The 27,305-nt window shown below is 36.5% G+C and overlaps 4 protein-coding genes and 1 pseudogene across 4 annotated transcripts; 4 read left to right on the top strand and 1 right to left on the bottom strand.

The window, feature by feature from the left end:
* Window positions 1-5,405: 5,405 nt before the first annotated feature.
* LOC103439410 (probable pectinesterase/pectinesterase inhibitor 59) lies at window positions 5,406-7,451 on the bottom strand. The gene is made up of 2 exons (XM_008377981.4): window positions 6,459-7,451; window positions 5,406-6,168 (listed from the first exon to the last, which is right to left on the bottom strand). The coding sequence occupies exons 1-2, from the start codon at window positions 7,357-7,359 to the stop codon at window positions 5,474-5,476; spliced, it is 1,596 nt and encodes a 531-aa protein (XP_008376203.2). The 5' UTR covers window positions 7,360-7,451; the 3' UTR covers window positions 5,406-5,473.
* A 5,990-nt stretch (window positions 7,452-13,441) lies between these two features.
* Window positions 13,442-16,932, top strand: LOC139196107 (endoglucanase 4-like). The gene is made up of 7 exons (XM_070821768.1): window positions 13,442-13,864; window positions 14,439-14,846; window positions 14,934-15,026; window positions 15,171-15,359; window positions 15,453-15,564; window positions 15,650-15,813; window positions 16,453-16,932. The coding sequence occupies exons 1-7, from the start codon at window positions 13,652-13,654 to the stop codon at window positions 16,777-16,779; spliced, it is 1,506 nt and encodes a 501-aa protein (XP_070677869.1). The 5' UTR covers window positions 13,442-13,651; the 3' UTR covers window positions 16,780-16,932.
* Window positions 16,933-18,004: 1,072 nt separating this feature from the next.
* On the top strand, window positions 18,005-20,370 carry LOC139190998 (uncharacterized). The gene is made up of 2 exons (XM_070811508.1): window positions 18,005-19,349; window positions 19,571-20,370. Exons 1-2 carry the CDS (start codon window positions 18,005-18,007, stop codon window positions 20,368-20,370), a joined length of 2,145 nt encoding a protein of 714 aa, XP_070667609.1.
* A 1,448-nt stretch (window positions 20,371-21,818) lies between these two features.
* On the top strand, window positions 21,819-24,398 carry LOC139191031 (endoglucanase 23-like; annotated as a pseudogene).
* A 659-nt stretch (window positions 24,399-25,057) lies between these two features.
* Window positions 25,058-26,995, top strand: LOC139198097 (uncharacterized). Its single transcript, XM_070826360.1, has 6 exons — window positions 25,058-25,213; window positions 25,364-25,419; window positions 26,156-26,279; window positions 26,368-26,474; window positions 26,601-26,670; window positions 26,752-26,995. Exons 1-6 carry the CDS (start codon window positions 25,132-25,134, stop codon window positions 26,829-26,831), a joined length of 519 nt encoding a protein of 172 aa, XP_070682461.1. The 5' UTR covers window positions 25,058-25,131; the 3' UTR covers window positions 26,832-26,995.
* Window positions 26,996-27,305: the final 310 nt, after the last annotated feature.

The following is a 27,305-nucleotide window of genomic DNA, read 5'->3' on the forward strand; positions in this document are numbered from 1 at the left end:
AGGCATTACTGATGTTCAATTGGTTTAAAAACCTGTCAAATTGCACTGCTAATATCAAGAGAATTTTGATGGCGACAGGTTTGGCAACCGAGCTAAAAGTCTCCTGAAAATCAATACCTTCTTGTTGATGAAAGCCTTTTGCTACTAAACGAGTTTTGTATCTGTCCACACTACCATCAGGTTTCCGTTTGATACCAAACACCCATTTACAACCTACAAGATTTTGATGTGGTGTATAAGGAACAAGAGACCATGTGCCGGTAGATTGCAGGGCTTGAAATTCCTCAGACATTGCTTTCATCCAATGATCATGCTTAAAAGCTTGTAGAAAAGTTGTAGTAACAAAATTCAATGAATCAATAGGGTGTTTAGTAGCAGCCAATGCTTTGGGTTTAAAAATCCCATCTTTGGACCGAGTAATCATGGAATGAGTATTGGTGGAAGGGGGAAGTGGAGGTAGAGGTGGATGTGGTATTGGAGAATTCTGCATTGTTGGAGAGGGTGACATTGGGTGAGATGATATAGGTGAGACTGGAGAAACTGGCAAGGTGGGAAAGGATGAGGAAGAGGGTGATGAAGTACAAGGAAGAGTAAAAGGAAGAGTTAAAGTTGAAAGTGGTGAAGGTTGACTATGGGGCATCGAAGAAGGGGGCACAAGGAACTCATATGGTGTATGAAAAGGAAAAGTGGATTCATTAAAAAGTACATGACGAGATATGTAAAACCTAGATGTAAGAGGATCTAAGCAACGATAACCTTTATGTTGCAAACTGTACCCGAGAAAAACACAGTGAGTACTCTTCCCATCAAACTTAGAAGTAGAATATGGTTTAAGCCATGGATAGCAGCTACACCCAAAAACCTTGAGCTGTGAATAATCCGGAAGCTTATGGAAAAGTAATTCCCAGGGAGATTTATCAAGGCCAGAGATGGGAAGCCTGTTGATCAGATACATAGTAGTAGAAAACGCCTCAACCCAAAATTGATGAGGAACCCTTGATGCAGTAAGGAAAGTCCGAGCAGTTTCTGTAAGATGCCGATGTTTGCGTTCAACACAACCGTTCTGTTCCGGTGTATGAGGACAAGAATATTGATGCAATATACCATGTTGCAAGAGAAAGGAATTAAAACAGGAACTTATGAACTCACCCCCAGAATCTGATCGAAGAACTTTGATTTTATTACCAACCAAGTTTTCTACATAAGTCTTGAAATTGACAAAGACTGAATACACCTCAGACTTGAGCTTTAATGGAAACAACCAACTGTACTTCATGAATTCATCAACAAACAACACGTAGTATTTATAACCACTGATGGACAAAGTAGGGGCAGGTCCCCAAACATCACAATGAACAAGTTCTAAGGGCATATATACAGAACTGAGACTCACAGTGAAAGGTAATTAGTGATTCTTACCAATTGCACAATCTGAACAGAAGAAAGAAGTAAACTTTTTACCACTGTAAACAATAGTACTACTATTTAAAGCCTTCCTGAAAATAGCAGAAGATGGGTGACCGAGCCGATTGTGCCAAACGTGTAAAGGAGCTTTGCTACTGACAAGAGCATATGGAGAATTGTTGGAGGAAGTCCTTGAAATGGATAAAAGCCATCTTTAACTAGCCCTTGGAAAAGCATCATCCCCGAAATACGATCCTTGATTTGAGAACCATCAGAATCAAGGGTTAATTGGCAGTGATTGTCTTTTAAGAATTGATACGCAGAGAGAAGATTATGTTTCATGGCAGGAACATGTAAAACATTATTCAGACGAAAAGTGGCAGCATGAGTATTAAGAAAGGTTGTACCAATATGGTGGATGGACATACCTTGAACATCACCAATATACACCTTGTCCTGACCATTATAAGGAACTGGAGAGTGAATAGCAGAGATGTCATTTGTTATGTGAGACGTGGCATCGGAGTCCATTAGCCAGGTAGGAGCAGAAGGTTTGATGTTGGTGTGAGCACACATAGCTACCAATTTAGCAGGAGGAATTTTACCAGCAAAAGCATGATTCATGCGTTCAAAACAATCAAGAGCTTCATGATCCAGTGAATGACAGATTTGGCATGGATCCCGATGACTAGGAGTAGGACCAGAATTACGAGAATAATTGCCAGAATTGCCGTGATAATTGTGACCTCGATAGTTATTACCCTGATAGTTGTTGCCTCGATAAGTATTGTTGCCGCGAGAGTTATTGCCTCTATAAAATGCTTTACCACGATTGAATTGCCTCGGTGCAGCAGGACCTTGTGGTGTGGGAAGAAGAGGCGGTTGAGACTGAGGATACTGAGCCGCATAGGCTTGAAATGGTTCAGAAACGGACGAAGCAACAGTTTTCTTTTTACGATGCATGAACAATTCTTTGTTAATTAGTAAGCCATGTAGTTCATCCAATGAGGTAGAAGAGATGTGAAGCATAATGGAGTCAACAAACGACTTATAGTCTTCAGAGAGGCCATTGAGAGTGACTGTAGAGCACCGGCAGCCATGAGTGTATCAGAGATGGATTTGATTAGTTGAATATATTCAGAAATCGGGAGATCTCCTTTCTGAACAATGTGCAGGCGAGATCGAAGCTAGTGAATGTGAGCAACAGAAACGCCACCAAATCTTTGCTCAAGATTCAACCATAACTCTCGAGAAGAGGTAACACCAACTGTGAACGGAATAAGGTCTTCCGAAAGAGTGGAATTAAGCCAGATAAGGATGTTTTGATCCTTTTCATACCATAGATCAAAGGCGGGATTTGGAATGCTAGTGTTCTTGCCAGAATCATCAAGTAAGAAAGGCGAATGACAAACCTCAGAGCCATCAACAATCCCTGTAAGCTTGTAGCGATGAAAAATTGGAGCAAACAGCGCCTTCCAAACTGGATAATTGTCCCGTTTAAGCTTGGTAGGAACCATACAACTGATATTTTGAAAGGAAATCGAAGAAATTGAGGGAGAAGGCGGAGCCGTAGTGAAATTAGGGTTCATCGGGGACGAATTTGGGGCAAGAACATCAGGATTCAGTGGAGATGAACTTGACGAAGTCATCGTAATCAAGATAGATAGTAGAAGAGAAGAGATAATCGATCAAGATCCACAAGAAATTGAAGAGAGAGGATCAAAGATCGAAGAAATCAGAGATCGCAGGGAACAACGAAGAAGAGGATTGAAGAAAAGGCGGTGAAGCGAAAAGGGGATGATACCATATAAGAAATATATCTTCCATTGAGAGTGAAACTGATTACATTGGGGGTATTTATACACAGTAGCTAATAATACTTAGTTATCAACTAATGTAACTAATTAATCTTAATCTATGAATTAGTTACAACAAGAAACTTAAAGACTAAGTAATTGCTGATTGTGTTGATGATTTGGACTCTAGATGGTATTGTTGAGTTGACTGAGGATAATGTGTGTCTTTAATACCAGCCATCTGTTAATACATGGGCCATTGGCATGCAATATCTAGCTGCAAATCTGACTATTATTTTAGGTTGTTGACTTTGAAATTTGAACAGTTTAAGCAACGCCAGTTTAGAACGCGTTGAGCATACATATACACCCACCACTGTTTTTGTCTCTTCGATTAGTATTAACAAGTCTGATGGTTTGAAGTTTCAACATTCCCGAGAACTCGTAGAAGAGTTTTCATTTGATTTGTAACACAAATTCGAATAAGGTAAAAGAAGTATTGACTGAAAAACTCAATACTTCCTGAATTGTGCAAGTGATTGATTTAAGACAGTGAGAGTGTAATTAGTAGCGGAACACTTTCTCGACTTTAAATATTAATAGGTGTTAAGTGATGTGTCACTCTGATGCTTTGGTTTTATATAGCAAAGAAGATTAACATATGACATTATATGGTGTATTGAGCTATTACAGTTTTGTTAAGAATTGTTAGTAGTTTGTTACGTTGATAAGCGATCGAGATATATATAGCTGAAGGAAGAGCTGTAGTATCAAACTTTTTTTTTTTTTAATAAACGATGTTATCTATACTAAGGGGGTGGGAAAGTGGCTAAGCCTCACAATGAGCTATCAATAATGTGGTTCAACTTCAAACTCGCCTTTAACGAGAATCGAATCTAAGACTTCTCACTTACAAGTGAAGAAGAATATCACTAGATCGTAATACTAAGTGACAACTGTAATATATCAATTAACCATCAATCATAATAATAAGAGGTTTCAAGTTTCTCTCTCTTATTTCTCTCTAGTTCTTCGTCTTTCTCAATCCTTCATTGTTCTTTGATTTTTCTATTAGCTGGACTATAATTGTATCCATAACTGTATACATTGCTTTGCAGTATTTTCTTAGACTTTATAGTGACTTTCTAACTAATACCATTCTCTTTAATTAATTCATCCGCCAGAATGCATTCTGTTACATATTAATCGTACTATTGAACAAATAGTTCGTTCCCAGCAGCCAAATTTTGCTCCATGGATAACAATATATATTATTTAAAATCTGCACTGCTGGTGCTAAACGAATGAGCAATATCCATATTTCAAATTATCAATTGATTAAAGTAAAATATTCATAAATTAAGAAAATTATCCTAATTAAGCCGTCGTCAAGTACGACGCCAATCTTTCTTAATGTGGCCGCATGGTTGGTAAAACTTACAACACATACTAAAATCGGTATAAATAGTAGTAATGCAGTAGCGTCTTCTAACATCTACCCAAAAAAATAAAAAATAAAAAATCTACCAATATCGATATATACGAACTAGGGAATAGAAGCATGAATATGAAACCTTCCATAAACATCAAGAGAACTAGTTGGTATTAACCCAAGTCCTTGTTTATGTTTTTGCACAAAATAGACATTTCACTATTTTATCAAGATCACACAAACTTTGACGTCATTTTTTATATGTCAAGTAATAATGTTACCTAGACACACAAAAGTAATATTCAACTATAACCCAAATCAAGTCATTCTATTTTTAGAATTTACGTGATTGTTTGGGTAATTATTGACAATGTTCGCTATCGGTTTGGGGTTGAGAAAATTGAAATAATTAAGAGGCCCTTAGCTACAACCTCACCCTTCTTATATAAAATTAATTGAATTTGTATGATGTTTTTTTTTTTTGAACAAGCGATATTATCTACACTAAAAGGAAGAGAGAGTGGACTTAGCCTCACAATGGGCTACCAATTATTTGGTTCAAATTCGATTTTGGTGAGAATCGAACCTAAGACTTCTCACTTACAAGTGAAGAGAAATGCTACTAGACCATAGTATTAAGTGACAATTGATTTTTTCTCCTGAGACCTTTGTTAGCTTAGTTTTATGAATTAAAATGATTAATCAGTAATATTCATTCCTTGTGAAAATGTATCATATGTACAAAAGTCCAAAACCAAATTACCAACATTCAGTAAATGCAAATAATTTTCTTTTCCAAACAAACACAATAAGTTGACAAGTATAACATTATGGGCATTGATCATAGACCCGTCGTGAATGGCACACCGGTGGCCGGCAACCACGACCGACCGGCAATAAGGCTACCGGCGGTGAACATAGACGCCACATTTGGACTGGTGATGGCATGAAAACCAGGCCATTTCACTCTATACCTAGTAGAAGAGGCAGGTCCAAAGTTCTTATACTCCCCATAATACAAAGTACTAAGGGCAAAATTACTTCTTTGCCACTGCAACCAGCCCGCCGGATTTATCAAACTGTCGAGGTAACATTTCATAAAGACAACCCTAGAGTACTGCATCCACGGCCGGCCCAAATATGTTTTGTAAGAACTCGCCACGGGCTTTAGGTCAGCGGCTGCCAGTACCTGAGAATTGTGGATCGAAATTGCTGTGTTTTGAAACGGGTCGTTTCGACCTTGGGCTGTGATGACGTTCACTTGGCCCCACAATGGTTTTCTTACATAAATAATACAATTTTGGAAAACTGCAGCTGCATTCCCAAAAATGAAGTCTATAGTGCCAAAGATGTAGCATTCTCTGTAGAACTGGCGCTGGGAGTGGACCATGAGGGTGTCTTGGTAGCCCTGGAAGGCGCATCGGTAGAAGACCGAGAGGTCGGATGCCGACATGAGAGCCACGGCTTGGCCCTTTAGCTGTCCGGCGGTGTTTCTAAATGTGATGCCACGAGCAATAAATCCAGGACCGTTTATACCTAAAAAAAATATTTTGTAATGAAAAACCAATTAAAAATATAAAAGTTTACCTTTGGTCTGTATAGTTTGGATGAAATTTCATTTTAATTCATTTAATTTCAATTGTGGCAACTTTTTTAACTCTTAAATTACTTAATGGACAGTGGAAATTAGACGGACCAAATTGGAACCTCGCAGAATACAAGAACCACAATTATAAATAGGCCAAAAGTTAAGTACTCAAACTTAAGAAAAAATTAGATCGAATTAAGCAAATAATTAGAGATGGAGAGAAATTATGTGTACATACCAGCAGTTGCAGAATTATAGGTTGTGTAACCTCCACTGACACTTCGGCTAGATGTGATTACTGTATATCTAATGCCAGCACCAACCAACATGATTTTACTGTTAGTGTTGCTAACTTGAATGTTCTCTGTGTAGACACCTTTCTTCACATAGATTATAAACTTGCTCTTAACTCTTCTCCTCGCGGCTGCATCTAAGGCGGCTTGGACGGTCAGAAAATTCCCCGATCCATCTTTGGCCACCACAAGATTTGCCCTAATGTTTGCAGCTTGCAATAACCTCCGGTCATGCTTCGACACCCAATTTGGAAACTTTTCGCTCTCAGTGTAACTTTCTTCCGTGCCTAAAAGTTGGGAACCAATTGCCAAACTGTTGCTAATGAGCTCCGACACATTGTTATTGGACGTATAAATCGGCATTATGAAGTTCGTAACGTTCAGTTCCAAAGACCCGACTCGGCACGTTTCAATGTTGGTGAGGGCAGCGCTAAGCCAAGTTTGCGCATCAAAATTGGAACAATTGAGTTTGGTGCCTAAGCCTTCAAGTGTAACGTTGAGCTGGCTGACGGTGTTATGGAAAAGTTTCAAGCAATCGGTCCACACAGCTTTTTCTTTATCGTTTTGGCAGTTTTGACCGTACTGGGAAGTGTATGTTATGGCACTGAGAGCTCTCTCCAAGGCCACTTGAACCAGCATTTTTCGGAACTCGGAGGTGTGTTTCGGGCGGAAGTGGTGGCGGCTATTCGACATGCAGTAGTTGCATGGCTCCGGGTGAGGGGTTTTTTTACACCACGTACGTATACGGCTAGAGTGGCGGTGGTGACTTCTGGCTACGGTTGTGTGGAAGAACAAGGAGAAGAATATGAGTATTGAGAGAAGTGGTAGACTTACCTTCATGACCATGTTTGATGAGCAATGAGATTGACAAGGTGGGGTTGTTGATGGTTGTGAAGGTCATATCTTTTAAGGGTGTTCTCTTTTATGTGGGTAGGAGAAGGAAGAGACGGGGTAGAGATAGGCTGGCTTGTTTGACAATTATAAAATAGGGGTGTGATATCCACACATCCCATTTTACTTCTCATTCACCTTTTTAATTTTCAGCCGTTAGATCGGATGAATCGAAGAAAATCAACGGACATAAATTATCAAGAGGTGTGTGAGAAGTAAAATTGGGTGTGTGGATAACACATCCCTATAAAATATTGCAAGATGTGTGTAAATGCATCATGAGTAAGATCGCATCGCAAGGTATACCATGTTGACTTTACTTAGAATTGTGTGCAATTCACAATATAATACGTTTAATTTCTTTTAAATACTTCACGGATGATGTAACATGCATGTTAAGTACGGACCAGGATCCTCTCCTGAGCTAAGGATGAGGATCCTCCTCATCAATTGGTGTGGGTCGTTGGATGAAAATCCAACGGCTACAAACAGGAAGATCCCTTTAAAGTTATAATAATTGTAACCGTTGAATTTTCATCCAACGGTCCACATCCCTTGATGAGGAGGATCCTCATCCTTAGCTCAGGAGAGGATCCTGGTCCTTTAAGTACATATATAAAGTCATCAAAAAATAAATAAAATACATATATTGGATCTTAGCATTAATGAGGAGTATAGATAGGTAAATATGTTTTGTATATATGTACTTCTCATTAATGCTAAGATCTAATATATGTTATATATATACACACATATATACCAAAAAAACTAAAACCATAGCCGTCTAGGGAGAAAACCAAATAAAACCCTCATTTGTTGTTGGCTCCTGCCTTCGGTCTTGGGGTCGGCGACAACCCTTGTACAAATCCTTCTTGGTCTTTTTATTTCGCTCTCCTTCCTCTTGTTTTTGTTTTTGGTGTTGAATTGTAAACGTTTTAGTTGTCAAGATAATTGTCGTGTTTTGCCTAACCACACAACGAACACAATTTTAGTTCCACATGGCACTTTTGAAATGGATTTAGAGTTGCAAGACACTGAAGCTGTCATATTGCATCTGGTTAGGGTTTAGCCGGTACATAACTACGGATTTAGATAGTACGACACTATGGCTCTCTTTGAGATGTCATGAGGATGTCGAGTGGCAACACTGTTTTGTCATTTTTAGTTTTGAATCAAAAAACTCACTAGGAGTTTGCTGTTTTTTTCCCCCAAATAATAAGATAATCTACACTAAATTCATCTAAACTAGAGAGAGGGAAAATCGAATATAGGACCTCGGGTGCAAAGGCGAATGCTTTAGCCAACAGAGCTACAAATCATATGTAGAGTTTTCTGGCTTTGATTTGTCTTTTTCATGAAAGTTTCTTTATTTTCAATTTTCGTCTTGGTGTGTTGGCTCTCCTTCCAATCTGATGTATGTGTGAAGGGGTGGAGCAGTTCGATTTGATAAATCTACCTCATTTGGTGTTAGAGGGTCATGACGGTGATTAGGTGATGAAGTTAGGCCTGATATCGTACTCTCTATCCCACTACAACTTTGAGAGTCTTCTTGTTCTCACATGCTCTCGTGTTACACGATATTTAGAGATTCTGTTGCTTCTTGTAATCTTGTGGTTTTCGGTAAGCACAACTTTTGACTAAGTTCTTGAAGTCTACTTATGGCTTTACAACTTGTCATGCTCTTGTAATATTTTTTTTAGATATAATTTTTCAGGACCTTTTGAGGCTAAATTCTTCATATATTTTGTATTTTGTTGAAATTTGGAAGATATATAATGAATTTTTTCTTTCTTATTTTTTAGAAAGTAATTACATTTGTATGAATGTTTTTCAAAACATTTCACATGGATTTTTCATTACGCTGCTTAATCAATAATTAAATTAACATTTTTTTTCAAAAAAAAAATACACAATACAACTTAATAGTGGAATGATATAACATGTCAAATTATGAGGTAATATTTCTTGTATTTATAAGGAAAAGTTAGGCATGAAACAGAAAACGTGATTGGTCATGATTTGATTAAATTCCTCAACTAATTATCAATGGTTTAGGAACTAGAACCAAGATTACCAAGAATATCAAATGTAGGTGTAGACTGTGTAAAAAATTATATGAAAATATGTCTAATCGGCGACATACTAGTGATCGATTGGTGTGACTTTTGCAAGTTCCCATCTAAGTCACCGATTGAAAAGAATATATAACATGCTCCGTACGGATTCCACGCAGCACAGTATTAGATTAGATTATGTTAGGTAATATATAATTATAGTTATATATATATATATGGTTGAGTAAATTGATACTTTCAGATAATGTACATCGAAAGTAACAGTTTCTTAAACGAAACGAGTCATGTTCTTGGTATACTCAATGTCCAATGTCCTGCCCTTAAGTTTAGGGTAACCCCATGTGACATTTTAATTAGTTTCTGAATTAAGCATGCAAAACCATCTTCTTCTTTATTTTTCAATTAATGGAGTTTTCCCTTTTCTTAATCCATAACCCATTTTGAGACTTCTAAGCCTACATTTTACAAGGAAATATAACATCTGTTGAATTATGTCTAATTTATTTAATAATTTAACCCACTAACGTTATTGTTTGTCAAAAAAAAAAAAATTATGTCCATTCATAAGTCTCGAAGAGATATTGCATACCAAAGTTTGCATGGTTGACTTGCATAATTTTATATTTTTCGTCAAATTAAACTTAATAGTCCCCTTAGTTTATCTAGGGTTCACTTTCGTCCCCCTAGTTTGTCCTCATAGTTTCATTTCGTTATCATCATTAGTCCAATCTATCAAATGAGGCAAAATTACTTCCTAATTGAATTCTTTTCAAATCATAAGATGTGCACACAAATGTATAGGAAATCAACTTAACTAAGATATTGGACTAAAGTGAAAAATGAGTGAAACTATAAGGACAAAACACAAGGAAAAAAAACCTACATGGACAAAAGTGACAATCCAAATAAATTGCGAGAACTATCATTACAATTTAAGTATAAATGTTTGGTCTTTGATATGAAAGCTCTTAGAGAAAAACACGTAAAGTACAATACTTTAAGAACACTAGACTAATTTTATAATGCGAGGAGGGCACTAAAAAGTTTTTCACAACTAAGAATAAACTAGAGGATGCCAAATGAAAAGATGAGAGTCTCTCTCTCCATACAAGCACTCAAAAGTGTTTTTGTATAAAATTTACGTGTTTTTTCAAATTCACGATAAGTTTTAAGTTTGAATGTTCTTATTAGCTAGTTGGGCTTTGGGTCTCTTTCAACTTGAGCAATTCATGAATGATTTAACAAAGTCGGCCCATTAGAACAAAAAGAAAATGGGCCAGACCCACCCCTTAGTGGAAGGGCTTGCCATTTGTTTGTTCAATTCAAACGATGGTTTTGCCGTCAACTTATCAATCAGTTTCATGCAGGATTGATAGAAGAGGTATTCATCAATTTCTCCCATGAACTTGTGATTATTGGCCAATTTCCCCCCTCAACTTTAATTTTGGCCAATTTTCCCCCTCAACTCTCATAATTAGTCAATTTGCACTTTACTGTTAATTTTTTAATTTGATCATAATTAAACAAGTGGATGTATGTTAATCATTTTCCTATGTCTTTATCCTATTACAAATAGATTAAAATTTAGAATTTTACAATTTATCATAGATAGTATTATTAGTCATTATAAATCAGTATGGAGTAATTTTATTTGATTTTTTACTATACAAAATTGATAACGAAAAGGATTGATGTGTACATTTTTGTATGTGAATACAATTTTCTTTATAAAAGTGAAAGCTAAGTTCAAGTAAATTGCGGAGAATCGAGGTTTAGTGCAAAAATGACTAGTCAATTCATAATTTTTGACTCCTTATTAAGAATAACCCATTTTATTGAAATAGGCCTGATCCATGAGTTTAGGATTATTATTTCTTCTTCTACATGCTTTAAACCCGATTCATAACTTTTTCTTATAATCAACCCATATCACTTACTAATTGTATTATGTTTTTGTACATTTTACCCTATATTATGCAGGTGAGTTTATGTTAATTTTAGTACTTTGTTGGAAGTTATTAGAAAGATTGAAAGAAAAAAAAAAGAACAGATGGAAAATTAAAAAAAATTAACAGTAGGGTGCAAATTGACTAATTATGAGAGTTGAGGGGGAAATTGGCCAAATTAAAGTTGAGGGGGGAAATTGACTAATTATGAGAGTTGAGGGGGGAAATTGGCCAAAATTAAAGTTGAGGAGGGAAATTGGCCAATGGTCACAAGTTTAGGGGGGGAATTGATGAATACCTCTTGATAGAAATACAACATATGCTTCAAACTTTAAGAAACATACATAAATAGGAAACATACAGATCTAATAAAAATGGGTTCATTGGCATTGCAGTTTACACCATAAGGTTGGGGTTATATACAAAATAAGTCACGATGTTTCAATTTTCGTATTTTTACACTATATGGTTTTCGAATGTACTAACTTAATATCTCCGTCAATTTCACTGTCTAATTAGACGTTAAGTGCTGAATGACATAGACTTGCCTCTCATTTTGAGCATTTGTTGACCGTCGGTTTCAATGTCTAGTGTTTTATGAAATTGACATACAACGTGTGCTTAAAATGTAGGTCTAGTATATGCCACATCAACATCTAACATCTAATTAAGCGGCTAAATTGATAGAGACGTTAAATTTGTGCAATTTAAAAATTACGTGGTGTAAAATGCAAAAACTAAAATCTCATGGCTCATATATAACCAAACCTTTTGGTATAAGTTAACCCAAAAAAGAAAAAAAAGAAAAAGAGAATGGAAGAACAAATTGTTCAAATAAGCACCAAGCAAATCATCCAATTAGGTACCCGAAACTAGAGTTTCATCGTATCTAAACTAGAGTCCTATTAATATTTGTAAACAATACAAGTATTGTACCTCAAACGGGGCCCATATTAATTTAGCCAAATTGTAAGCACAAAGACTAAATTGGCCAAACGAGTAAAACACATAGACTAGTGGTCGATTGTAGTTTGAGGTTCGATTTGTTTAAACCAAATGGGCGTGTATATTTACTACTCAGAAGCAATCGTGGAGTCTATAGTATTGTTGCTGCCACCTTAAGTAAGGTGTGTTTATATTTACGGTGGCTTCAAAAATCATTTCCTGCAGGTTCATGCTTTTGGTTTTTGGGAAAGAAAAATTCTTTAATTCTTTCTTAAAGACCTTCATCTTCCCTTAAAATACAATTCCACAAAAGAAAATCTTAATTAGATTGTTAATTAATTAACTTCTTGGTTGGAACGTCATTAGATTACATGGATATAATACTGCCTTAAATTACATGCCTACATGGAACGTTATTAATCAATATTAAGATAAGAACATAAATTTACTCCTATATAATAATAATTGGATTTCCTTAAAAGCAATTTATGTCTCACATTGACATTGTCATCAATGAGGTTGCCATTCAAACTCTCTGGCGTTTGAGTGTCCTTTTTTTTGTTTTTTCATTTTTATTTATACAACCTATATTGGGGAGGGGAAAATCGGACTTGAGGCTTTGGATGTAAATATAAATGTTCTTAACCATACAGTACAAGCACTTTGGTTGCGTGCATATCTTTTTCATCCTCTTTTTTAACACAAACAATATTAAAGAAAAAAAATTCAAACACAGAAGTTGGAGTGACCGCTATGGACTTCATAGCAACAATCCCCTTTTGAGTGTGTGTGAAATGAAGTAAAAATGTATAAGAAACATTCCATATGGTCAAAGAAGTTAGAAGTATAATCCAAAGTGTAGGGATACAATACACAAATACACTGAAACTAACAAATATAATGCTACACAATCTACATGATTCATTCACCGCCTCAATCGGAGGCTGCGGAAGTGCCTCCCTTCGTTACATAGTTCGATTGTGTGATTTGTCAACTACCTCTCTCTCTCTCTTTCTCTCTCTCTCTGCAGTCATTCAAACTATTTTCTCCTTTTCCCCTTTAATTTCTTGGTAAGGGATAGAAAGTCACGCTTCCATCCCAAGTGATCGGCAGACATCGTACACTCTTGCTGTTTCTTCATTTATCTCTATCAATATTTTTATGCCCTAGATATTTTTCTCAACATATAAATATAGAGCGTGTCACAACTCACAAGTTACAAACTTGCGAGTACAAGAAAATAGTAGTGGGGTTTCGAAGAGACAGATATTGAAGAAAAAAATGTCTGCGCTTCATAAGATGGTGGGCTTAGTGGGGGCGATTATGGTGGCGATGGTGATGACGGTGGTTTCTTCTTCTTCAACTCATGACTATGGAGATGCTTTGACCAAGAGCATTTTGTTCTTTGAAGGTCAGCGGTCGGGCAAGTTACCTTCTTCTCAGAGAATGACTTGGAGGAAGGATTCCGCTCTTCGCGACGGCTTCGAGATTGGCGTAAGTCTCTCCACTCGATCTCTTTGAATTTGGATAGAACATGATACTGCTAATTAGATTTTACAGATTCTTAATTATTACCCAAATTATGATTAGGAAAAAAAAAATTTGAAGTTGCTTTCATCAAATTTTTCTCTCTGCCTTTTCACGTGCCAGAATGGTTAAAGAATGAAAATTTGGCAAGATTTCATGGTATTTATTTCAGTAATCACAAGCTAATGGGAAAAAAGTTGAAACGGTACACTATTACGTACTTATAGGAGAAAAAGTATTTGACAAATGTGACTAACATTTCTGGAGAAAAAGAACTTGTGCTTCACATTTTCCCTTTATAAAACATGTGAATTCGCCTCATTTTTTCCCCTTTTTATTTGGCGGTGTTTGATTAGTTTTTATACCAATTAGTGCGATTAAATTGAATGTTAATTATGAACTTAATTATGACCTCACAATTAGTAATTTTGGTTATTTAATCCATTTCTGTAGCAATTGGTGGAATGGCTTCCCTGACGTTTTTAGCTATCAAGGGCTTTTTTGTGTGTATGGACTAACCATTTGTTTTTTGTACGATCAGGTAGACTTAGTAGGAGGTTACTACGATGCCGGCGACAACGTGAAGTTCAACTTTCCGATGGCATTCTCCACAACAATGCTGGCATGGAGCGTTTTAGAGTTCGGGAAGGACATGAGCTCGGACTTGCCGCATGCCCTCGACACGATTCGATGGGCAACCGACTACTTCCTAAAAGCCACTAGCATTCCTGGCTTTATCTTTGTCCAAGTTGGCGATCCTTATGGTGATCACAACTGCTGGGAGAGGCCGGAGGAAATGGAAACCCCGAGGACCCCCTTTGCCGTGAGCAAACAGTTCCCGGGGTCCGAGGTTTCCGCTGAGATTGCGGCAGCTCTTGCAGCTTCTTCCATGGTGTTTAGGCAGATTGATAGAGGGTACTCCGCCAGGCTTCTCAAAAGGGCTAAAATGGTACTAAATTTCACGAGATTAATACTTGTGATTAATTAATAATTATGTGAAACTTGATTGATACGTTATACTTTGTGCATGGGCTAGGTTTTTGATTTTGCAGATAAATATCAGGGCTCCTATAATGACAGTCTTGGACCGTGGGTCTGCCCGTTTTATTGCGATTTTAGTGGCTACGAGGTATGAAGAGAACAATAATTTGCTCCTTACATTTAAAGAATCATTCTTACTCAGTGGTATATTACAAACCAACACCTACTAAAATGAGGTTAAAAAAAATATGCGTGTTAAATTGTGATTTGTTTCACAATCTCTAATATTTAGGACGAATTGATATGGGGAGCAGCATGGTTGTTTAAGGCAACTAAGCAAATCAACTACTGGAACTATGTGTTGCAAAACATGCCCAAGTTGGACAGCGGTAACACAAATGGTGTCTCATGGGTTGGTGGAAGCTTTGCAGAATTCGGATGGGATTCGAAGCATGCAGGCATCAACGTACTCGTTTCCAAGGTAATTAAGTACTTAAATTTCCTTCGTTCTCTTCTAATTAAACATATTGTCTAATACAAGATCGATTTGGTCCAATGCATGTTTTCGCGACAGTTAAGCATGTCTACCATCAGTACGGAGTCTCTTCCTTTCATTTCAAATGCAGATAGGTTCATATGCACCTTGCTGCCTGAATCACCAACCCTATCTGTCTCATATTCTCCAGGTAGCTACTTCTTTAATCAGTGAATATATAATCACCATTCATATTACTCTTATTGGTCATTAATGTGGATTAATTAATTAATTAGGTGGGCTTTTGTTTAAACCTGGAGGAAGCAATCTGCAGCATGCAACAACTCTGTCATTTCTTCTAGTTGTCTATGCTCGTTATTTGAATCAAGCCAAGAGAGCAGTCCATTGTGGCAATGTTGTTGCCAGTCCTGCTAGACTTGTACAACTTGCTAAAGGCCAGGTACATATTTGCTGCATTGTCATCTTGGTATATATTTACTTTTGGATTAAATTGTAGTTAAAGAGTCTCGAATTATATAATTACCCGAATCTCACTTTGGTTCTAAATTCAATATTTGTATTTTATATTTCTCAAACTTTTAACATCGTGTCATTTTAGTCGTTCCATCAAAATATGTTTAGTGTTTCTATCATTTGTAGGGGCAAAAATGTCTAAGCATATTATATATACTTACCAAGTCTCTCACCCTCCACTTTTCTTCTCTCATTGATCCAAAATTTAAGTCTTAACTTCAAATTGGGAGTAAATTTGCCATTGCAAATTTGCAATGGAATAGAAGAGAAAGGTAGTTGGAGGTTAGGGAAGCATTCGTAATTTTATATACAATGTGGTTGGCCATATTTACCCCTAAGTTTTGACAGATTAGCAAATGGACTTGTAATGACTACAGTGACGCATGAATAAATCTTTAAAATCTATATAGAATCCAAAAAATAATAATTCGTAGGCCGAAGCGAGAATCAATTAATAATGAAGGGACTATGATTTCAATTTAAGCTTTACTATATATTCAAAAGATTGTACAATTGGGATACTTATTTATTTATATAAATTTGGACCGACGGATATTGGATGCAGGCTGATTACATACTAGGAAGTAATCCATTGAGCATGTCATATATGGTGGGATATGGTGAAAAATTCCCTCAAAATATTCACCATCGCGGGTCGTCTTTACCGTCACTTGATCAGCACCCAGAACCGATCGACTGCAAAGGTGGAAACGATTACCTTTACAGCGAGAACCCTAATCCGAATTTGCTAATTGGAGCTATTGTTGGAGGACCAGATATCAAAGACGCATATGTTGATTCTCGAGAGGATTTTGTACACTCGGAGCCAACCACATACATCAATGCACCTTTTGTGGGGGTCTTGGCTTACTTCAAATCTCAATCATCCTAGCTTAGTTAGCTTAATTATAGCTCATAATTAAATTCTTCATCCTCTCTCTTACAAATTATTGATCTTATGTTTACATCCTGTAACTGCAAAGAAAAAGAAGAAGAGTTGTTAGAAATGTAAGACTTGTGCAAAAAATGTGAAATATGTCACTAACCTTTTGTCCGGCGCCATTAACCCTAATTATATAACGAAAATTAACTTAAACTTTCGGTGGATCAAAGTCGATCGTTTGATCTGCATTTCATACAAAACTTCACGACATGTCACAAACTAGAAATTACTAATTGTTAGTACCATAATTTGGACTCATTTTGTCGACGTAAATACATAAAAGGGTATTTGGATGAGCCCATATCCCATAAAAGGATTCTCTGCTCTCATGCCCTTATGTAAATAGGAACCTACATTCAGGGGCGGAGGGACCATAGGACCACAGTAGTCCTAGGCCCATCCTGCTTTTGTTTATAACTAAAAATTAGTACTACTTATTATTTTATTATTTTCAGTTAAATCATTCATATTTCCTAGACAAACTATCTGGCCCTCTTTAAATATTTTAAGAATATCCGGCCCTCTTTAAATAACCCTAAAGCCTACCTATAACCTATTCCAACTTCCAACACTTCATCTTCCATTCATTTTCCCAATACTAAAAATTAGTATTTTATTATTCTCTAATTCTAGCCGACTGTTGCTCTGCTGCTAGTTTGAAAAAAATAGTCAGAACACTGCTTCTCTCAGTCTGATCCCTCCCGTGGTACACAAGCCGTACACTGCTTCTCTCATCTATAGCATGTCACAGTCTTCAACTAGTCTATCAATCTATCAGTCTTCAATTTCCATGATCCTCAAGAGTATGAACTTCGAATCTTCATAGTTGTCATTTTCAATTTTTTTTTTACAATTTGCTAATTCATATATGTTGTCATCTACAATTGTAAATTAATTTAACAAATAATATTTTTTTTTTGCAGATTAAAGAATTCAATAATTCCATCATTCCATAAAAAAGACATTGAAGTTTAGTTAATTGGTCAACAACCCAAAGTATGTATTTTACTCTCAATTCCTGTTACAATTTTTTGTTTATAAATTATGATTAAATTGATGTCTTGCAATTTCTCTTAACTATTGCCTAATTTGTTTTAGTTTGTAAAATTAGCATATATGTTCATATTTCTTTTAATTTAAAGTTAGTCAATCTATGTTTTTTTACTTTTCAGTTATGGAAAGATATTTCAAAAGAAAAACACAACCTGAGATATTAGAACCGTCTCCAAAGAGTCCAAAGAACAATGAAAGTAGTTCAAAACAAACTTGTGTGGATTCTATGGAAATTAACTCGGAAACTCTCCAGTATGATCCTGGATTGCGTAGACCGATTTTGAGTTATCATCCTAATGTTCGAGACCAAGTTCGAAGAGCCTATCTCCAAAATAAACCTTGTCAACCAAAAACCCATGCATTTCCCTACACAAATTTTGGGACAAAGCCTAGAAGGTTCAATCCTGCTTGGTTTACTCAATTTCCTAATTGGTTGGAGTATAGCACATCACAGGATGCTGCCTATTGTTTATGTTGTTATCTCTTCAAACCTGATATTGGAGATCAATCTGGTGGAGATACTTTTGTTGGAGTCGGATTCAAGAATTGGAAGTGCAAGAAGAAACTAGAAATTCATGTTGGAGGACCTAATAGTTCTCATAATAATGCTTGGAGAAACTGTGAAGCCTTATTAAACCAAAAACAACATATTGAAACAGTTATCTCAAAACAAACTGACCAAGATCGAATTGATTATCGAACTCGATTAGGTGCATCAGTTGGTGTTAGTAGAATTCTCTTACAACAAGGTCTTCCATTTCGTGGGCATGATGAATCTGAAAATTCACTCAACCAAGGAAACTTTCTTGAAATTCTACGATGGCTACGTCATTATAATGAGGGTATAAAGGCTGTCACGCTAGAAAATGCTCCTGAAAATTTGAAATTGACATCACCTGATATTCAAAAGGACATCTCAAGTGCTATTTCATATGAAATCATCAGTGCAATCACTAGTGATATTAATGATTCTTTATTTTCCATTCTTGTTGATGAATCACGAGACAAGTCTTCAAATGAGCAAATGGCCATTGTATTGCGCTTTGTGGATAAGGGTCATGTGATAGAGCGCTTTGTAGGTATTGAGCATGTTGCAGATACTAAAGCTTCCTCACTCAAGTTAGCCATTGATGATTTCTTTTCTAGACATGGATTGAGCATATCAAAATTGCGTGGGCAAGGCTATGATGGGGCAAGTAATATGCAAGGTGAGTTCAATGGCCTTAAAGCACTAATTTTAAATGAGAATAAGTCTGCCTTTTATGTTCATTGTTTTGCTCATCAACTTCAATTAGCTCTAGTAGCAGTGGCAAAAAAAAATTCTGAAATTGGAGATCTCTTTACTATGGTTTCTTCTGTGGTGAATATTGTGGTGGCATCTTCTAAGCGTCGTGATATTCTTAGAGAGAAACATGCTCATGTAGTTTTGGAAGCACTAGAAAATAACGAGCTTTCAAGTGGACAAGGTTTGAATCAAGAAACTACTCTTAAGCGGGCTAGTGACACGCGATGGAGCTCTCACTATAATTGTTTAATCAGCTTGGCTCACATGTTCTCATCAACGATAGAAGTGCTTGAGATTGTAAGAAAAGATGGAACAAGTTCTGAACAAAAATTTGAAGCAAAGGTTCTATTGACTTTTATTCAATCTTTCAACTTTATTTTTGGTCTACACTTGATGAAAAAGGTTTTGGGGATCACAAACGATTTATCGCAGGCATTGCAAAAGAAGGATCAAGATATTGTGAATGCAATGAACTTGGTCAATATATGCAAAGGATGCGAGAAAGTGGTTGGGAATCCTTATTTGATGAAGTTTCATCCTTTTGTGACAAGAATCGTATTAAAATTCCTAGCATGGATGATATTTTTACGAGTGGAGAGCGACCAAACCGAAAAGCTCATCCCATCACAAACGTGCACCATTATCGGGTTGATTTATTCACCGATGTCATAGATAAACAACTCACTGAGTTAAATGATCGATTTACTGAGAAGAATACTGAACTACTTCTTTGTGTGGCATGTTTAAGTCCAAGTAATTCTTTCTTTGCCTTTGACAAAGAAAAATTGATGCGTCTTGCCCAATTTTATCCAAGTGATTTTTCAGAGCACGATCTTGAGTTACTCAAAGAACAGCTTGAGAATTATATTTGCGACATGACCTCTAATAGTGAGTTTGCAGATTTGAAAGGAATTAGTGATCTTGCACAAAAGATGGTTGGAACCAAGAAAGATCATACTTATCCGTTAGTGTACTTGCTTTTGACACTGGCACTCATCTTACCGGTTGCAACAGCAAGTGTAGAGCGAGTCTTTTCTGCTATGAATATTGTTAAGAACACCCTACGCAATCGAATGGGTGATTTGTGGATGAACGATTGTTTGGTTGCTTATATTGAAAAGGATATTTTTAATAGTATAGAGGACGAGGCTATCATGCAACGATTTCAAAATATGAAAACTCGTCGAGGACAATTATTTTAATTATTGGGAATATGTAATATTATCAATGCTATGTTATTTTGAATTTTGGTTACTTTTCATATACATACTATGATGTTTTGGTTAACAGTTTTGTAACTACTATCGATTTAATTTTTTTTAATATTTGTGAGAGGCCCCTCCTAACCCGAAATCCTGGCTCCGCCACTGCCTACATTGTCATGGTGAAAACCTGAGTAGTCTGGACGTAGTTGTTAAATTTCAGACGGGCCATGGGCCAACTCTAACAACACCGATATTGTTCCCATCTGGGCCACCTGCTCAATCCATTAGGTGTGGAGTTTTAATACAAAAGGCATCGGTGTTAGTTAGAGTGGGGTAATTCTATATAAATTTAGAGTGTGGGTAATTCTATATAAATGGCTTGTTCTCAAGCCTTATGGCCGATGTGGGACAAATGAATTCTAACACTCCCCCGCACGTGAGACCCCATTTTATGGGTCACACGTGGAGTTCCACACATCGGCAACCACGTGGAGCCAAGCCGGGGCTCACCCATTTGCGTGGGGCCAAAGGGGACCCATCCGTTCACGTGGATGTATGGACCCGTCCCCTGGCTCTGATACCATGTTAAATTTCAGGTAGACGAGCCATGGGCCCACTCCAACAACACCGATATTGTCCCCACTTGGCTACCTGCTCAATCCGTCAGGTGTGGGGTTTTAATACAAAAAGCCTCGGTGTTAGTTAGAGTGGGGTAATTCTATATAAATTTAGAGTGAGGTAATTCTATATAAATGACTTGTTCTCAAGCCTTCTGGCCGACGTGGGACAAAGGAATTCTAACAGTAGTCATTTAGTCAAACTTCGGGTAAAAAATTATACATGACTTGTGACGTTCTTGTATTTGTCTGGTTTTAAAATCCTTTTCAACTTTGTGTATCAACATTAATTAAAGATAAAAACTCAATGATTGAGATGCCGGCCATTTACATGTTTAGGTGGCCGGGAAAAAACAATCCCCGAAAAAAGGAACTTAGTTTTTTCGGTTGCAGAAAAAGAATCTATACAGTATAATCAAAATTACATGCATACCGGCAAGGGAAATAAAACAAATCCCTCTTGTTCTTGGCATAAACTTCCAGCCATATAGTGATATCCACCTCGGATTTTGGTAATTGTAGAATGCCCTAAACGTGACTTAATTTAAACATTGGAATATGGACAAGGAATTCCTAATCAAGGTTTACGTTTTACGTACGTTTTGTTTTTCGCTAAGCACTGCAGATTCCTTAATCACTTCTTTGGACCTTGCTTTATTGTATGAATTTACCATTACCAACGCCTCTGTGCCTTTGATTAATTGACAGAATTTTAATTACACCAACTTAATCAGTTACCTATTGTGGAGAAGGGACAACGATTGACCACTATATATTGTAGCGATATATTGAACCCTACTTAAACAGATAATTATAACCAAAAGAGAAATGAGGAACATATTCATGTCTAGTAATTCGCTTTTAATATTAGCATTAGGGAGTTTGGCCATGGTAGCAGCTGCACATTTTGACTATGCTGATGCCTTGTCGAAAAGCATTTTATTCTTTGAAGGGCAGAGGTCCGGAAAGTTACTGTCTTCCCAACGATGAAACTTAGTCCAGATTGGACAAGTTGCTGAATCCGCATCAATTTTATTTATAAACACCATACCACCATCATATGGTGTTACTAATCCATGTGTATGATTTAAGGCAATTATTTTGTTGTTGTCTTAGTTGTAACATTTCCTCAACTCTTGCTTACCACTTGTGCTAAACCCTAGTTTCTTTCAAAATTGTATCGTTAACAATAATGTCCATAATAATTAATTAGTTGACTGGATATTGTAACACCAAGTTTCCCACAGATTGATCTGGTGGGGGGATACTATGATGCAGGCGACAACGTGACTTTCCTACGGCCTTCACAACAATGTTGTCATGGAGTGTTCTAGAGTTCGGACAACTTATGGGGCTGGAGTTTCAACATACTTTGGAATCCATAAGATGGGGGACTGATTATATGCTCAAGGCCACAAGTGTTCCTGATTCTGTAGTCGGCGTAGTTGGTGACCCCAATAGCGATCATAATTGTTGGGAAAAGGCCTGAAGACATGGACACCCGTCGAACCTCTTACGTTGTGAATAAAGGAAAGCCTGCCTCAGAAGTTTCGCCCGAAATTGCAGCTGCACTTACAGCTTCTTCCATGGTGTTTAAAGATTTGGACAAAGCATACTCCGATTCACTTCTAGATAGGGCTACCCAAGTATGCAACTGATGATCAGAACCTTTTTTTTTTGCTTTTGTATTTTACTTTAACATTTGGGTTAACAAATCTTTCTTTGTCGGATTAGGTTTTTGAATTTGCAGATAAGTACAAAGGATCTTACAATGATAGTATTGGAGAAGGAGCATGCCCTTTTTACTGTGATTACAGTGGCTACACGGATTGATACAAATTTAAAATTGGTAATCTTAGTATTGATGGCCTTAATTTCGTTTTTCTAGGATATGATTATAATCCACGTCCCCTTTTGTTTATTTTGTTTGACTATTTATATATAAGTGTGTGTGTTGTAGGATGAATTGATTTGGGGAGCTTCATGGTTATGCAAGGCAACTAAGGATCCTAATTATTGAAACTATGTCAAAAAACAACATAAACTCTTTGGAGTCCAATGTTGTAATTAGAAATGTGAATGGGAATCCTGTTGCATCTGTAGGTGGTAGTTTCGCCGAATTTGGATGGGATGCAAAGCATGCTGGTATTAACATACTTGTTTCTCAGGTAATTAACTTCTAATTTTTAGTTTTAACACCTCTTCTCTGTAATTTGATTGCTAATTAGAAGATTTCTTCTTTAATTATTTATTGTAGTGGGTAATGACTGATCGCTCCAGTTCTAATCCCTTCATCCCCAAAGCTGATCAGTTTGTATGCTCCATTTTGCCCGAATCACCGGTTCTCAAATCAGTCTCATATTCACCAGGTAGTTTTCTTTAGAACAAGTTGAAACAATATAATAAAGGTATTATAACTGATATAACAGAAATGCCGCATGGCATTATTCTAGTGGTTGAGTTTGTTAATATAGTTAAAATGGTATCATTGTAATTGGGATATATGGTTATATAAAGGATTATATAGCTATCATTTCCTTAAGTTTAATTGTATACATTTTCTCTTATCAATCAATACAATCTCTCTTGTTTCTCTACATCGCCTTCCTCTTCCTCTGTACCAACTTCATCTTTTGCAATGTAGTTAATACAGTAAACCCTAGTCAATCAATATCTGACATGTTATTTTGACAAACGCTGAGTCAAGATCACACATACAGAAAAATCATGAAGAATATGCGTATTGTTACTTTCATACACACACACACACACACACATATATATCATTATCTAACAACGAAAGTTCTCTTTTTTCTGTTTTTGGCATCAGGGGGGCTGATGTTTAAATCCGAAGGAAGTAACATACAACATGTAACGTCCATATCATGTCTTTTCATAGTTTATGCTCGCTATATGAAAGCTGCAAGCAAGGTTGTTGATTGTGGCAACAATGTTCATGTCACTCCAACTAGTCTAGTTAATTTCACCAGAACACTGGTACGTACGTAGAGAGTAAACTGCTGTTTTGCTTCTTGATTATCTTGCGATTTTCGGTTTACATATTTAAATTTTGCAATGCAGGTTGATTATATACTAGGAAGCAACCCATCGGGGATGTCTTACATGGTGGGATTTGGGCAAAACTATCCTAGGAAAATACACCACCGTGGTTCTGTGTTGCCAAGCATGGATCAGCACCCACAGCACATTGACTGCAACGCAGGATACTCGTATTTCCATGGCAATGATCCCAATCAAAACGACCTAACTGGTGCTGTTGTGGGAGGACCTGGTGAGGATGACAAGTACGAAGATTCAAGAATTGATGCTACAAAATCAGAGCCAACCACGTACATCAACGCACCTTTTGTTGGTGTATTGGCTTACTACAAAGCTCTATACCACTGAACAAAAAAGTAGAAAATGTGATCTTGTATTTCAACAAAGGTTCGTAGTCCTCTTTTGGATCAAAGATTTGAGTTGCAACTCTTTTCATATGTTAAATAAAGTTTCAATATTAATGTTACATTCACTTAAACTCATCCAAATATCCAAAAAAAAAAAAAAAAAAAAAAATTTATATCCTCTAGTAGGTGCATTTTTATGTTCTCTCAAATAAAACATGTTATTTTAAAGACGAAGAAAGCTTATTGCCCTGATTCGGCCATAATTTTTATAACAGTTTAGCTGCTACATAGAAGCAATTAATTTGAGTACAATAATTCTTTAAATTTTGGATACACTTTCTCTCCACCGTCGTTTCTATTGATGATCAATCTTTTTCTAGTAAAAACAAGATATATTAATCGAAGCATATGAATTTTAACAATTTCTTAATCCAATCAAGATTTCTTTATATAAAGAAATTTAAGCTGAATTAATTTATAAAACTGTAACGATCGAAATTAACACAAGGGATGTTATGAAAATTGCTCTCAGTCAACAGAAATCAAACGATCATAAGACTAATGAAAAACGAATTTAGAAATTTCTTTTTCTTCCAAAAGGGGCAAAATTATTTCACATAAGAAAATGAAAATGAAAAATAAGAAATTTCAGAGTGGGCCCTCTTTATTTTTCCAAAGGTTTTTAACATCGAAAGTTCAAAACCTCTCTCAGTTCCAGATCCACGAAGACGAAGATGCAGCAAAGAAGACCAGCATCAGGGAGGCCTACTGGAACGGACGGCTCAGATTTCAGCTATCGCATGGTTGTTGACTCTCGTAAGCTCCAGATAATCCGCTCCTCCTTTCCCTTTCTGTTACCTTTGGTTTCTATCACTTTCTCGGCAACCAAACAGATCTCTAGGTTCCTGAACTCTTTAAACTATTGAATCTTTTCTAATATTTTGCTTTGGGGTTATCTGATTTCAGGGTATCAGAAGGTAGCTAAAGGGAAATCTCGTCTCTACGCTCTTATTCTCACTCAGGTACTCAATTTCTCTCCCTCTCTGTCTGTTCCTCTCCAATGTTGTCTCTGTAATTTCTTGAAGCATTGGTTTTTTAAATAATATTTTATTGAAATATCATTGCTCTAATTAAGCGGGTTTATATTATTTTCTGAAGTAGAAATCGTATTTAACTGGGTTAATGTGCATGAACTTTTCAAGTAATTAATTAGTGGATTTTGTTGTGTAAAAAACCTAATTGTGTTGGTAATATAGTTAAATAGTTTTGAGAATTTCAAGCAGATATGAACAATCAATAGACAACATGAGGCAATTTATACGGTTCCGCTATTGTTCTATGTTCATAGGAAAAAAATGGCATTAGCTGATTGTTGTTGAACTGGATAGGTTGGTTTAGTGGATTTTTCTGTCCCTCAAAATGTAGCCGATGACGCACAAAACCTTGCTACAGTTTGACTCGTATGCAGCAGAAACAAATCGGGTCACGTATCCTCTTATTTGGATTGTGTTAGATAGGTACAATCTGTATTTGGGGTCTCACAACAGATGCCTTACACAAGCAGGTTGAGTTCATACCACCAACGCAGAACATTTTGGGTACATTCTTTTGTGATGTACCTGGCATGTTGAAGGTTAAGTCATGACTAAACCGGTTTTGGTGACCCGGTTAACATTTAGTTATCAGGCAGATTGGATATGCGATGTATACTTAAATAAACTGACTCTCTTATTAATTATAGCATTTGCTCTTCTGCAGGCTGTCGTTCAATTGATAGGAGTCCTATACACTTTTCTATCTACATCAAATGGGGACGGTCCAGATGTGATTGCTATCTCATCTGTTGCTATCGGTTCTATTTCTTTGATAATCGGGGAGTTGGGTAGGTGTTGCTAAGTCCTTTGTTTTTCTTTCACGTTACTGAAGTTTTTGCAACTGTTCACATAATGCAACTTTCTGTTGTGCCAAAGGTCGAAGGCGCAGCCGAGTGTCTTTGTTGAAAGTGTACATGGTTGCATCATCTGTTGGAATACTTCTCTCCATGGCTTGTGTTGCTAAGGGAAGTTTAACACTAGCGGTAAGTCAGTTCTTCATTTCCAACTGTTGATTATCACTTAGGAATTTGAAACCTTCATGATTGTTCGCCCTTTCTTGTTATTGCCGGAATTTCCTGACTGTTGTACTGTATGGAATCACTGGGTAGGATTTGCAAATTTCAAGTTTCTGGGAAACAAAGAAATTTGACCTTGTCGAGGCCACTCGCACTGTAATTGGTTAGTGTCTGTACTTTCTTCTTGCAATGCTAATAGAATTAAAATGGCGAAAGTCTAATATGTATGTGTCAAATTTGACAGCATTCCTGGTTCAAATATTTGCAATCAGCACAACGACTTCTCTCATCGGTAACATGTCTCCTCCAAAAAGAGCCTCGTAGCTGCTTCCTATAGCCACAATCATTCCAGTGATCTACAAGAATTTTTATTGTTCAGTTTATTTCGGCGTTCAAATTTTGTAATTCGAGGAAATTATTTAGAAACAAAACAGTTATTGTAGGGAATTTTATTTGATCCATCAATAGAAATTGGGTGACATTTAATATCGGCAGGAATGATGATACATGTCTTATGTATTTATGCCAAGTTCGGAATAATTTTTAAGCATCGGCGTTGGAGGGAACGATGATACATATTTTAATCTCTCTCTGCTAAATTTTTTGGATGATCTTGCTGAACCAAGATGCTGGCCGGAACTTTGAAGGACATTAACAATGTTTGCTGAACCTTGAAGGACATTAACAATGTTTCTTCAAATTTTTTAAGAAACACAATTCAAATGGGGGTTTTGGTTGTGACATTGATTTTGATACACTCGCTATTCAATGTGAATGTCTGCTGCTATAGCTCACTTT

The sequence above is a fragment of the Malus domestica genome, chromosome 01, assembly GCF_042453785.1.
Source record: "Malus domestica chromosome 01, GDT2T_hap1".
Lineage (NCBI taxonomy): Eukaryota > Viridiplantae > Streptophyta > Magnoliopsida > Rosales > Rosaceae > Malus > Malus domestica.